General features: G+C 34.2%; 1 protein-coding gene across 8 annotated transcripts in view; it reads right to left on the bottom strand.

The window, feature by feature from the left end:
- Window positions 1–13915, bottom strand: part of Bcas3 (BCAS3 microtubule associated cell migration factor) — a 583386-nt gene that overhangs the window by 395288 nt on the left and 174183 nt on the right. For all 8 annotated transcript variants that reach the window (XR_006846898.2, XM_046423193.2, XM_046423199.2 and 5 more), the window contains exon 13: window positions 6173–6266. Coding sequence is in view for 7 of the 8 variants with exons in the window: in XM_046423193.2 (XP_046279149.1) it covers window positions 6173–6266 (94 nt within the window). In the remaining variant the exon portion in view is untranslated. The remainder of the gene's footprint in view (window positions 1–6172; window positions 6267–13915) is intronic.

Below are 13915 nucleotides of genomic sequence, written 5' to 3'. Positions count from 1 at the left end.
ATTCAGTCAGTGAGGGAAAAATACATCATTTTGTAACATCACATTCTTTGATCACTTTAGTAAATTTATAGGAGAGAACTTAAATGGAAAGTGATACAAAATATATCACTTTAACTCTCAAAAATATTTTTGAAACTGTAATAAACCAAAAAAAAATCACAATTACTGAGGTGTCTATGCATTTGTAATAGGCAACGTGACCATATTGCTAAGACACACCATGTATGAACACACATCTCAATCCAAGAAAATAAACAAAGAAAATGAGAAATAAGAAAAATAAGACACCAATTAATGATAAGATCTAAGAAGAGTCATGACAAAACCCTATGGCTCTTTGTGAGAAACAGGTATAACACTTGCTTTAAAAAAAAAAAACAACAACAACTTAAGATTGCCAAATAACTAATAACTTAATATTTTCTATACCCTTGCTCCTAATCAAGAAATACCAGTTCACTATTTTGAAGAGCAATAATACACAAAGCTAAACACAATTCAGATGAACTGCAAACAACTAAATAAAATTCTCTACTTACCAGCTTCTATTAAGCATTATACAAAGCAACTATGTGAGTGATTTGAGTTATAAACCCTCCACTTACCACAGATGTTTAATTTACAAAACTAGAATGTTACTGAAACACCTATTAAAAAAAAACCTATCTCCTACATAACAGATTCATGAGTCCATTGTATAGAATGTGCTTTATAATATATTTCAAATGTACCCCATTTTCTCTTCCTCACTCATTCAATCGGTACTTACTTGTATAAAGGCACAGATAATTATTTCCCAACTAACCATCTTTTAGTTTGAACTTAGCACTAATTTCCTTTTGAAGAACTCTCCCCCAAACCAGGTTCATATTTACTTATCTACTAGTACTTTGTCGATACTGCATTTAGGATTTTCCTTCCTTAAGGCTCTACTTACATATTTGTATCTCACCAGCAGGTTGCATATATTGGAACTGTCTTTTATTAACTGAATTACCAATTCCTAGCCAGGCAATATGATCTGTCTTTCAATGTGTTCAACTGAAATGGGTAAAACCATATCAAGCTTCAACACTTGTTTTTTTGGTTTTGCTTTTTACTGTAGATTGAACCCAGGGGCACTCTACCACTATGCTACATCCTTAGCTCTTCAATTTTTAAAAATTTGGAGGCAAGATCCTGGTAAACTGCCCAGGTTGGTCTCAGGCTCAAAATTCTCCTCCTTAGTAGCTGGGATTACAAGTGTACACCACCACACCCAACTCAAGTTTCAGCACTTTTTTGGCCTGGAGGGGGCGGGGTACCGGATATTGATCAGGATCACTCCACCACTGAGTCACATCCCCAGCCCTATTTTTGTGTTCTTTATTTAGAGACAGGTTGTCAAGGAGTTGCTTAGCACCTTGCTTTTGCTGAGGCTGGCTTTGAACTCTCAATCCTCCTGCCTCAGCCTCCCAAGTCACTGGGATTACTGGTGTGCTCCAGCATGCCTGGCAAGCTTCAACACTTTTGATGAGGTAATTTTAACCATTTCACCACCATGGGCTGCTTTCACAATATATGAAGCCTAAGGACAACTTTCCCAAAATAATATTTATTTAAAAGACAAACTACATGAGATGTTAAAAATGTATCAGGGCTGGGGATGTAGCTAGCCTGTCTAGCATGTGGGAGGCTCTGAGCACCATCCTCAATAACACAAATGAAATGAAACATATAGATATATGTGTATGTATGTGTGTGTATGTACATGCATAATGATATATGTAGGTTCTATAATAATTCTGAAGCATATTCAATATTCCAATAATTGCATAACAAAAGTGAAGTTATATGAAAATATTCACTATTTTTGTTGCTGGTAAGCTCAAAAATACAGCTAATACTCAATGAAAAAACTGCTGTTTTTTGAAATTGCCATGTATTAACTCAATTAACAGGCATCTATGAGTCAGTAGCCTATTTTGAGGTTACTTCCAATGATATATAAATTCATAAATTGTTTTATAAAACAATTATATACAATCAATATGAGAAAACTCTATAGACACTATGAGCCATCTCAAAATGAATAAATTCCAAAATAGCTCTAGGATTCTTTCATCAAAATATCAATAGAAAACTGAGGGGGTGGGGGGAGAAAAATGAAGTATTGATTGATTTATTAGCTTTATTTTCATAACAGGGAATACCATGCCTACCAGAGAGCCAAGTGTTCATAGTTGGGAATGGTTTCAAATTAACACATTCAATAACTTTCTTAATACACTGAGATCCATGCAAGGCACCAAAAGGTATATGTAAATAAATAAATAATTTACTATCTTAAAAAAAAAAAAAGATAAACAACATCTGATCCCTAACTGGGAGGAAGACAGAGGTTTATAAAGGAAAGAAGCATTTAAACAAATAATTATCACAAAATAAATTACATCATACTCCTAAACCTAGCACTCTAGGAAAATGGAAAATAGTTATAAATATTTTTAACAATCTTATATAAACACAAATATGGGATGTCAACACCAAATGGCAACATGCACTTCAAAAAAATGAAACAATTTTTAATGGAAAATCAATGACAATGATAGTGATGACTATGAAATTCTTTACATTAAATGATATGTTCTTCATATAATACAAAGTCATGAAGAGGAAAAATGTATCTCCAAATGACAAAAGCACTTGAAGTGGCATCTGAAATATACACTAATACAAAGGCAATTTGACCTAATGGATGAATATAAAAATAAGTCATGGGGCTGGGGATGTGGCTCAAGCGGTAGCACGCTCGCTTGGCATGCATGCGGCCCGGGTTCAATCTTCAGCACCACATACAAACAAAGATGTTGTGTCCACCGAAAACTAAAAAAAAAAAAAAAATATTCTCTCTCTCTCTCTCCCTCTCTCAAAAAAAAAATAAATAAATAAGTCATACTGGTTACCCCAACTGGAGTGCTGTAAGTAACATAACTTTCAGAATGTTTCTTCAAATTTAACTGAATTCTCACAACGTTCAATTTCAATAAATCTTTGTCTTTATTAATTAAATCAATCCTACTGATCACCAATCACTAAAAAATTGTTCTCCATAAAAAATTACTAATTGAGTTATTAGAACGAATATTATTCAAAGTACTCTATATTACTCTCTTACCATCATTCATTATTTAAAAAAAGAAGGAAAAAATAAAGAATCTTTCCCATCAATTTCAAGTGATATGATCATTTCTGAGAGATAAGATAAAAATGGTAGGCTCCTCAGATACATCAACCAAATGGATAAGATCTGAAAAGACTATAAATTTTTAAATACTATATCAGCCATGAAAGTAAAAGAGCAATTTTATCATTTATTTAGAAACAAAGTATTTTAAAAATACCTCATTTCTCAAAACTAGAAGTATTACCAACTGCTTAACAAGCTTACTAAAAAAAAAAAAAAACTGATAGCTAAAAAAAAAAGAAAAAAGAAGGAATTTATCAGTCTAAATATATTGGAGAACTGTGGTAAATACCTGCTTGATAAGATAATTCTTTCTCCATAGAAGACTAGCATAAGTAAATGCAGGAATATGATAGAATTAGAAACATCATTTTTCGACCTTTAATGTAATAGAACTATTAATTTAAAAGTTTTAGAACTGAGGTCAAAATAACTCTCCATAGAATACTTGCTAATTTCTACAAGGAAAAAAACCCTATCTCAAATGTATGCAGTCATTTGATGGTCACCAACTTTTCCATATGATGAAACAGAAATAGGGACATGACCTGATATGTTTCCTATTGGGATAAAAAGTTGGACATGGAAGTTCTTAGGAAGTTTAAAAATAAACAAAGAAGACTAAATAGTTTTAAGCTTTTCTAGGCTAACTTACAGTTGGTAGAAGAAATACAGGAATTCTCAAAACATTATAATGAAAAACTCTGATAAATCCAGATTTTTAATAACACAAATGCTTTGGACAGTGCAAAAATAAATAAATAAACAAATAAAGGGGCTAGGGATGTAACTCAGTGGTAAAGACTGCTTGGCTAGCATTCACAGGTCCTGGGCTGCATCCCCAGAACCACCAAAAAAAAAAAAAAAAGGAAAAGAAAAAGGTACAAGCTATATGCTATATTAAAAGGAATTTAAAGAGACCTATAATGTAAGGAGCAAACCTTAGACCATGGTTTGAAGTAGTTACAGTAAATATTTTTGGGAAATTTTAAATCATGAATTACACTGGACAATATAAAGTGTTATTTTTCTGAGCTATAATACTGATTATATAGGAAAAGATCCTTTTTTAAGAAATGCATGATTAAATGAAACTGGATGAAATATTAGTGTATATGACATGTTTGGAAGTTGCAGGAAAACACATGTGCTTGTGCTTACACGCACAGAGAAACATAAATGTGAACACCTGTTGAATCTAGATGGTAGTGGTACATGTACGACTGTTGTACTACTTTTTATTTCATTTTTCCATCTTTTCATAATAAAAAATGAAAAGTAACAGGGTACTCCACATATAGTGCTATAATACTAGTCTTTATCAAATTTCCTTAGAAAACCAGAAAAACTAAGAGCATATGCAATACAATAGGAAAATAAAAGTAAATGAGCTTATCAGTTAAAAAAAAAACTTTCAAGTTACAAAGAAAATGCCATTCACATACATTAACATTCTGATTTAGAATACTGAAGCTTTTGTCATAATAATAATACAAAAATCAATGCAACTCAAGGAAGCAACTAGGAATGTAAAGAGAGAACCCACAGAATGGGAGAAGATCTTTTCTAGCTACTCTTTTGACAAAGGATTAATATCTAAAATATATAAAGAACTCAAAAAAAACTTAATGCTGAAAAAGCAAATAACCTAATTAATAACTGGGCAAACGAAATTTAAGACACTTCTCAAAAGAAGAAACACATACAGCCAATAATTATATAAAAATGTTCAATATCATTAGCAATTAGGGAAATGCAAATCAAAACCACACTAAGATTTCATGTCCCACCAGTCAAAATGGCAGTCATCAAGAATTTAGACAATAATAAATGCTGGAGAGGATGTGGAGAAAAAGAAACACTTTTACACTATTGGTGAGATTGTAAATTAGTACAACCACTATGAAAACCAGTATGAAGGTTCCTCAAAAGACTTGGTATGGAACCATCATATAACCCAGCTATACCACTCCTCAGTATTTATCCTAAAGACTTTAGCTGGGTGTGGTGGCCAGCAACCTGGGAGTCTGAGCCAGGAGGCTTACAAATTCAAAACCAATCTCAGCAATGTAGCAAGGCCCTAAGCAATTTATCAAGACCATAATTAAAAACAAAAAATAAAAAAAGAGACTGTAGATGTACCTCAGTGGTAAAGTCCCTCTGGTTTTAAGTCCCAGTATCAAAAGAAAAAAGAAAAAAAAAAAAGGAACTAAAGTCATCATACTAAAGTAATACACATATACCCATGTTTATAGCAGCACAATTCACAATAGCCAAACTATAGAACCAGCCTAGGTGTCCATCAACAGATGAATGGATAAAGAAAATGTGGTATATATACACAATGGACTTTTAATCAGTCATAAAGAAAAAGGAAATCATGTCATTTGCAGGAAAATGCATGGAACTTGAGACCATTATGTCAAGCAAAATAAGGCAACTTGGAAGATCAAGGCTCCTATGTTTTCTCTCATATGTGGAAAAAAGGAAAAGAAATATGGGGCAGATCTCATGAAAATCAAAGGGAAATCAGTAAAGGAAAGGGAACCTTGGGTAGAAGAAGGGAAGGGAGAGGAAAGTTTTGGGGTACGATATTGGCCAACTATATTGTTATATTGTGCCCATGTATGAATATGTAACAAAAAATCTAATCATTATGTACAACTATAATGGACCATAAAAAATGTGGAAAAAAATCAATGCAACTCAATAACACTATTTATCTACCACTGCAATTTAATCATCACTTTGCTAGGAGTGAAACTATTATTCTTTGACTGGTTATAAGTTGTAAATAAATTCATTCATTCAATATACTGAGGACAACCAACATTTCTGATATACACTGACAACATGGAGAAAAGTCATATTCCATATTTTGTATTTTCCATTTCCAAAATACTTGGCTGGAAAACTCATGAAATAAATGGCAAAATAAAAACTTACCACTTGTATTAAAAGCCATACAGCACACTGGCTTCTCGTGGGCAGGAAAGTGGGCCACAATGCCATCACTGTCAGAATCTTCACTCACTAGCACCTTCAGAAAAGAAAGAAAGACAAAAGGAGGTTAATATTTTTTACACAATAACTGAGCTTGAAGACTATAAATAGCTACATCTCAATATCCCTAACCAAATAACATACTTCCACTATTTTGGAAAATTATTCTTATCAATATGAGAATTCCACTTAAGAAATGAGAAGATAAAACATGCCCCGATGGGTATACAGCAGAATTTTACAAAACCTTTAAAGAAGAACTAATACCAATACTTTTCAAGCTACTTCAGGAAATAGAAAAAGAGGGAGAACTTCCAAATTCATTCTATGAGGCCAACATCACCCTGATACCTAAACCAGACAAAGACACTTCAAAGAAAGAAAACTACAGACCAATATCTCTAATGAACCTAGATGCAAAAATCCTCAATAAAATTCTGGCCACTCGGATACAAAAACTTATCAAAAAAATTGTGCACCATGATCAAGTAGGATTCATCCCTGGGATGCAAGGCTGGTTCAATATACAGAAATCAATAAATGTTATTCACCACATCAATAGACTTAAAAATAAGAACCATATGATCATCTCGATAGATGCGGAAAAAGCATTCGACAAAGTACAGCATCCCTTTATGTTCAAAACTCTAGAAAAACTAGGGATAACAGGAACATACCTCAATATTGTAAAAGCAATCTATGCTAAGCCTCAGGCTAGCATCATTCTGAATGGAGAAAAACTGAAGGCATTCCCTCTAAAATCTGGAACAAGACAGGGATGCCCTCTCTCTCCACTTCTGTTCAACATAGTTCTCGAAACACTGGCCAGAGCAATTAGACAGACGAAAGAAATTAAAGGCATAAAAATAGGAAAAGAAGAACTTAAATTATCACTATTTGCAGATGATATGATTCTATACCTAGCAGACCCAAAAGGCTCTACAAAGAAACTATTAGAGCTAATAAATGAATTCAGCAAAGTGGCAGGATATAAAATCAACACGCATAAATCAAAGGCATTCCTGTATATCAGCGACAAATCCTCTGAAATGGAAATGAGGACAACCACTCCATTCACAATATCTTCAAAAAAAATAAAATACTTGGGAATCAACCTAACAAAAGAGGTGAAAGACTTATACAATGAAAACTACAGAACCCTAAAGAGAGAAACAGAAGAAGATCTTAGAAGATGGAAAAATATACCCTGTTCATGGATAGGCAGGACTAACATCATCAAAATGGATATTACCAAAAGTTCTCTATAGGTTTAATGCAATGCCAATCAAAATCCCAACGGCATTTCTTGTAGAAATAGAGAAAGCAATCATGAAATTCATATGGAAAAATAAAAGACCCAGAATAGCAAAAACAATGCTAAGCAGGAAGTGTGAATCAGGCGGTATAGCGATACCAGACTTCAAACTATACTACAGAGCAATAGTAACAAAAACAGCATGGTACTGGTACCAAAACAGGCAGGTGGACCAATGGTACAGAATAGAGGACACAGAAACCAATCCACAAAACTACAACTATCTTATATTTGATAAAGGGGCTAAAAGCATGCAATGGAGGAAGGATAGCATCTTCAACAAATGGTGCTGGGAAAACTGGAAATCCATATGCAACAAAATGAAACTGAATCCCTTTCTCTCGCCATGCACAAAAGTTAATTCAAAATGGATCAAGGAGCTTGATATCAAATCAGAGACACGCCGTCTGATAGAAGAAAAAGTTGGCTACGATCTACATTCGGTGGGGTCGGGCTCCAAATTCCTCAATAGGACACCCATAGCACAAAAGTTAATAACTAGAATCAACAAATGGGACTTACTCAAACTAAAAAGTTTTTTCTCAGCAAAAGAAACAATAAGAGAGGTAAATAGGGAGCCTACATCCTGGGAACAAATCTTTACTCCTCACACTTCAGATAGAGCCCTAATATCCAGAGTATACAAAGAACTCAAAAAATTAGACAATAAAATAACAAGCAACCCAATCAACAAATGGGCCAAGGACCTGAACAGACACTTCTCAGAGGAGGACATACAGTCAATCAACAAGTACATGAAAAAATGCTCACCATCTCTAGCTGTCAGAGAAATGCAAATCAAAACCACCCTAAGATACCATCTCACTCCAGTAAGATTGGCAGCCATTATGAAGTCAAACAACAACAAGTGCTGGCGAGGATGTGGGGAAAAGGGTACACTTGTACATTGCTGGTGGGACTGCAAATTGGTGCAGCCAATTTGGAAAGCAGTATGGAGATTTCTTGGAAAGCTGGGAATGGAGCCACCATTTGACCCAGCTATTCCCCTTCTCGGTCTATTCCCTAAAGACCTAAAAAGAGCATGCTACAGGGACACTGCTACATCGATGTTCATAGCAGCACAATTCACAATAGCAAGACTGTGGAACCAACCTAGATGCCCTTCAATAGACGAATGGATAAAAAAAATGTGGCATTTATACACAATGGAGTATTACTCTGCATTAAAAAATGACAAAATCATAGAATTTGCAGGGAAATGGATGGCATTAGAGCAGATTATGCTAAGTGAAGTTAGCCAATCCCTAAAAAACAAATGCCAAATGTCTTCTTTGATATAAGGAGAGTAACTAAGATCAGAGTAGGACGAAGAGCAGGAGAAGAAGATTAACATTTAACAGGGATGAGAGGTGGGAGGGAAAGGGAGAGAGAAGGGAAATTGCATGGAAATGGAAGGAGACCCTCAGGGTTATACAGTGGAGGGGGTAGAGAGAGAGGAGGGGAGGGGAGGGGAGAGGTGGGGAGGGGGGAGGATGGGAAAGGCAGCGGAGCACAACAGACACTAGTATGGCAATATGTAAATCAATGGATGTGTAACTGATGTGATTCTGCAATCTGTGTATGGGGTGAAGGTGGGAGTTCATAACCCACTTGAATCAAAGTGTGGAATACGATATGTCAAGAAATTTGTAATGTTTTGAACAACCAACAATAAAAAATTAAAAAAAATAAAATAAAATAAAACATGCCCCTAGAAGATAGGCATATATATTCTAAAAACAGTTGACCTGAGTGTAAAGGACACAGGCAAGTATTTCTTCAATTACACATGAAGGGACAAAAAGCCAAAATCAAGTAATTTCAAGTCTTTAACAAAATATAATCAAATATAGCTTTACTCAAGGACATAAAATATACTTTTTATCTTTATAGACTGCTGGAAAAAAATTTTCTATTAGAATTAAAAATTAGAATAGAACACGAGAACAGAAAAAAATATAGCTTAAGTAAAATTCAAATAAACAAATAATTACCAAATAAAATTTTTTTATTTTAAAGTACAAAAATGTCAACTTTATTACTTACTTATAGATGGACAAGGAGTTCTTTGAAAATGTTATACTACTAAGATAACACATAAAAAAGCACAAAAACAATAGAAGAGGTAGGTTTATATCTCCAATGTGATTTATTATTTTCCCTTAATTTTATAGATACATTGAAATATAATTTACAATCTATAAAATATGTCCCACCACTAGTGCACTAAACAATAATTTTATTTTTCATTTTTTTGGACTGGGTATTGAACCCAGGAGCTCTTTACCACTGAGCTACATCCCCAGTCCTTTTTTTTTTTTTTTTTTTTTTTTGGTACTGGGCATTGAACTCAGGGGCAGTCAACCACTGAGCCACATCCCCAGCCCTGTTTTGTATTTTATTTAGAGACAGGGTCTCACTGAGTTACTTATGGTCTCACTAAATTGCTAAAGCTGGCTTTAAACTCATAATTCTTCTGCCTCAACCTCCTGAGCTGCTGGGATTACAGGTGTGCACTACTATGCCCGTCATCCCCAGTTCTTTTTATTTTTTATTTTGAGTCAGGGTCTCATTAAGTTGCTTAGGGCCTCGCTAACTTGTTCAAGCTGGCCTCAAACTTGTGACACTCCTGCCTCAGCCCCCCAAGTCACTGGGATTAGAGACATGCACCACCATGCCCACTGAACAACAATTTTAAAAGAAATGTTTTTGCCTATCAAATGTGCAAGGAAAAAACTTGTCAAAATATTGGATCACAGGGCTGGGGTTGTGGCTCAGTGGTAGACTGCTTGCCTGGCATGCATGGGGAACTGGGTTCGACCCTCAGCACCACATAAAAATAAAAAATAAATATTAAATATTAAACCCAAAAAATAAATATTAAAAAATATTGGATCACAATATTTAGACATAGAAAATACAATTCTCAGCAAACTAAAATATAGTCCTACCAAGGCAATATTCATTTTTTTCTCAAAATTGCTAGTAGAGTCAAGCATTACATGTCAAATAACCTGCTAGATGCTGGAAGCATAAACCAAATACTATTCAAGCCCTGAAAGACACAGTAAATGACCAGATCAGTTACTTTACTTGCAAATTTGGACAAAAAACCTGTAAGTATTGGGATAGTACTTTTGTTTGTGAAAGCTTTACACTAATACAATTTACATATGATAAAAGCCACTCATTTTAACTTTATAATTCGTATAGTATTATATATTACATTTACATAGTATTAAACCATCAAAACAAGCTATCACATAAAAATGTCTGAAATGTCATAATTTTAATTTTATCCTTAAAAATTACTTATCTTACTGCTCTGGCTAGAACCTCAAATCCAGTCTAGCTACAAATGTATCAATGACGTTAGTTTTCAAAGAACCAACTATTGCTATGGCAAATGCCTAAAAGGCCAGCTCCACTCCTTGGGGCTCAAGGTGAGGCTGAACATCATGGGGAGAAAGTGTGGCAGAAGGAAGCAGCTCACATCATTATCAGAAAGCAGAGGGAGAAGTCTCCACTGTCAGATACAAATATATACTCATAGCCATGCTCCAATTCCCACCTCCTCCAGCCACAACCCACCTGCCTCCAGTCACCACTCAGATAATCCTATCAGGAAATTATTCACTGATTGGGTTAAGGCTATAACCCAATCATTCATCCTCCAACCCTTGTTGCAGTGTCTCACAAGTGAGCTATTGGGGGATACCTCATATCCAAACTATAGCAACATGCCAGCTTATATAGTGCTGGCCCAAATGCCTCTGAGATTCTGTTCATATTTCATCAATAGCTTCCTCTCTGTTCTTCAACTGGCCATAAGATGAACTGCAATTTCAGCCTACCAGGAAAGTATACTGTGCCTGCTCATTCCTTATCAACTTTACTATTTGACAAGAACACTGGCATGCTTATGTTTTCAGTTTCTAAACAATTCAAGTAAAACCCTCTCTAGTAGGAAAGCTGTTAATTCTATGCCAGATAAAAATATCCCTAAAGAATGTCAATAATGACATGAGAAATAAAATGTCATATGCTATATGACATTTCATTTATAGAACATTCTTTTAAAAAATCACAAAACTTTTAGAGTTGGAGAACACACTTATGGTGTTTTCTTGGAGAAAGGGATATGGTGGAATGAAGGATGGCTTAAATACAAAGAGGTAACTATGGATGGAACAGATTCATATCTTAATTATCCTGGTGGTTACATGAAACTGTTCAAGGGATAAATATTTATAGAACTGGGCTGGGAATATAACTGTGTACAGGACTTGCCTGGCATATAAGAGATGCTAGTTAAATCCCTAGCACAACAAAAACAAAAATACAATTATAAACACCCACATCTATGTACAAATGAACAAGCTAAATAAATGCTCTATAACCTAGTTAATAGTAATGTGCCATTGCCAATTTCCAGTTTTGATACTGCACTATAGAGATGTAAGATATTGTAAGACATGATGATGTCACCATTCAGATAAAGTGGGAGGAAGTGGGGTGAAAAGCATGTGGACAGATCTGCAACTTACTGTGTCTATGATTATTTCAAAACTAACAAATAAAAATAAAATATTTTGCAAGCTTTTGAGTTTCTCAGATACTGATAAGTGAAAAATGGTATCTGGGCTAGGGCTGTAGCTCAGTGGCAGAGTGCTTGCCTAGCATGTGTGAGGCACTGGGTTTGATCCTCAGCACTGCATAAAAATAAATAACATGAGTGAATAAATATTTAAGCTTATCAAAAATTGTATCAGTTTTAATTTACAATCCTCATAACAAATGAAATTGTGTATATAGATTTCATGTCATTTCTACATTTTTTCCATTTCTATATTTATTTCAAAATAAAAACAATCCCATTCCTATCATATTTTATAACCCTACACTGTGTGTGTGTGTATATATATTTCTAGGAAAATCAGTTTTTTTTTATTTGTTTGTTTGTGTTTTGGTATCAGGGATTGAACCCAGAGAAGCTTAACCTCTGAACTACATCCCCAGCCCTTCTTTTTTTTTTTTTTTTGGAGAAAAGGTCTCACTAAGTTACTGAGCTGGCTTTGCACCTGCAATCTGATCCTCCTGCCTCACCTCCCTGGCCACTGGGATAACAGGCATATGCCACTATGCCCAGCTATAATTAGCATTGAGCACGCATTTGATAGCAATAATGAAGACAGAAGCCATCCAGTCAAAAGACACGTTAGATATGATCCATGGCAAAACCTCTAACTAAAATAAGGTTCTTTGAGTCTTATTTTTACAGAATTTGTAAATATAAATAACCATATACTTCTAGAAGGATCCTCTCCATTAAATCATCACCTTGCCTAAAACATCAAACCATTAATCAAATCATTAATACCAGAGATATCTCAGTATCTTTACTCACCATTTACCTAAGCCCAATGGACCTCTAACATTAACTGGACTATATTAGACAAAGTAAAGCACTTTAATTGATAAAAAGTGGATAAGCCTTCACTTCACCATAAGAACAAAATATATCTTCAAAACCATTAAATTATTATAAATGACACTTGTTTTCAGGGCAAGAAACAGGTTTGTGTCATCATTCTGAAGCATTTTATTTCAATTACAGATTTTACCACATTGCTAACTTCAATTATATAAATGTGTAAAAGACAAATCATACCACTTAACTTATCTTAGTCAAGAAATGCTTTTAAATAAAACATGAAAGTAACATAGATAAAAATGGACACAAAGTCAATCAAATCCATTCCTCCTTAATGCACTTACCACACAATAATCCCATCACCATAAAATCAAATTAATCGATACAACGACAGTGAATCAGACTTTATACATTACCACAGTGAACACAAAAATATCTTTATGAAAGGCTCAATAGATTTAAACAACAAAAGTCAATGTACTGTTCAGTTTAGCTTCTGAGATATATATGGAAAAGGAAAAACATCACAGCTATGGTGAAATATCAATGGGAAGGAGTAAAAGCGATAAGTCCATGGCACTGACTACTGCAGTCTTTTTAATACAATAAAGTACAACCTAAAAACAGCCTTGACTTGTACTCCAACTGTAATATTTATCAGAGACGAAGATGTCTTATTGACAAAAAACAGATGCACATTAAGGAAAGAATGGAAACAGTGTTTTACTGTAGGAATTTGCTGTTTGAAAAAATATAATTTAGAAAATCCATTTCTTTTCCCTTGTAATTTTTAAAGTAAGCTGAAATTTTGGAATGTCATAATATAGCTCACAAACAAAAATAGAAAAGATGAAATTCATCATTTTGAACATTTGAGATTTTTAACTCTTAAAACTTAACACTTCTATGGTTCTTCCTAAAAAAAATAACATTTGTT

The sequence above is a fragment of the Marmota monax genome, unplaced genomic scaffold (genome assembly GCF_021218885.2).
Source record: "Marmota monax isolate L192 unplaced genomic scaffold, Marmota_monax_Labrador192_F-V1.1 WCK01_AAM20220418_F8-fsc00171, whole genome shotgun sequence".
Classification (NCBI taxonomy): Eukaryota; Metazoa; Chordata; class Mammalia; order Rodentia; family Sciuridae; genus Marmota; species Marmota monax.
The sequence above is the reverse complement of the archived record's forward strand: the minus strand, read 5'-3'. Positions and strand labels throughout refer to the sequence as shown.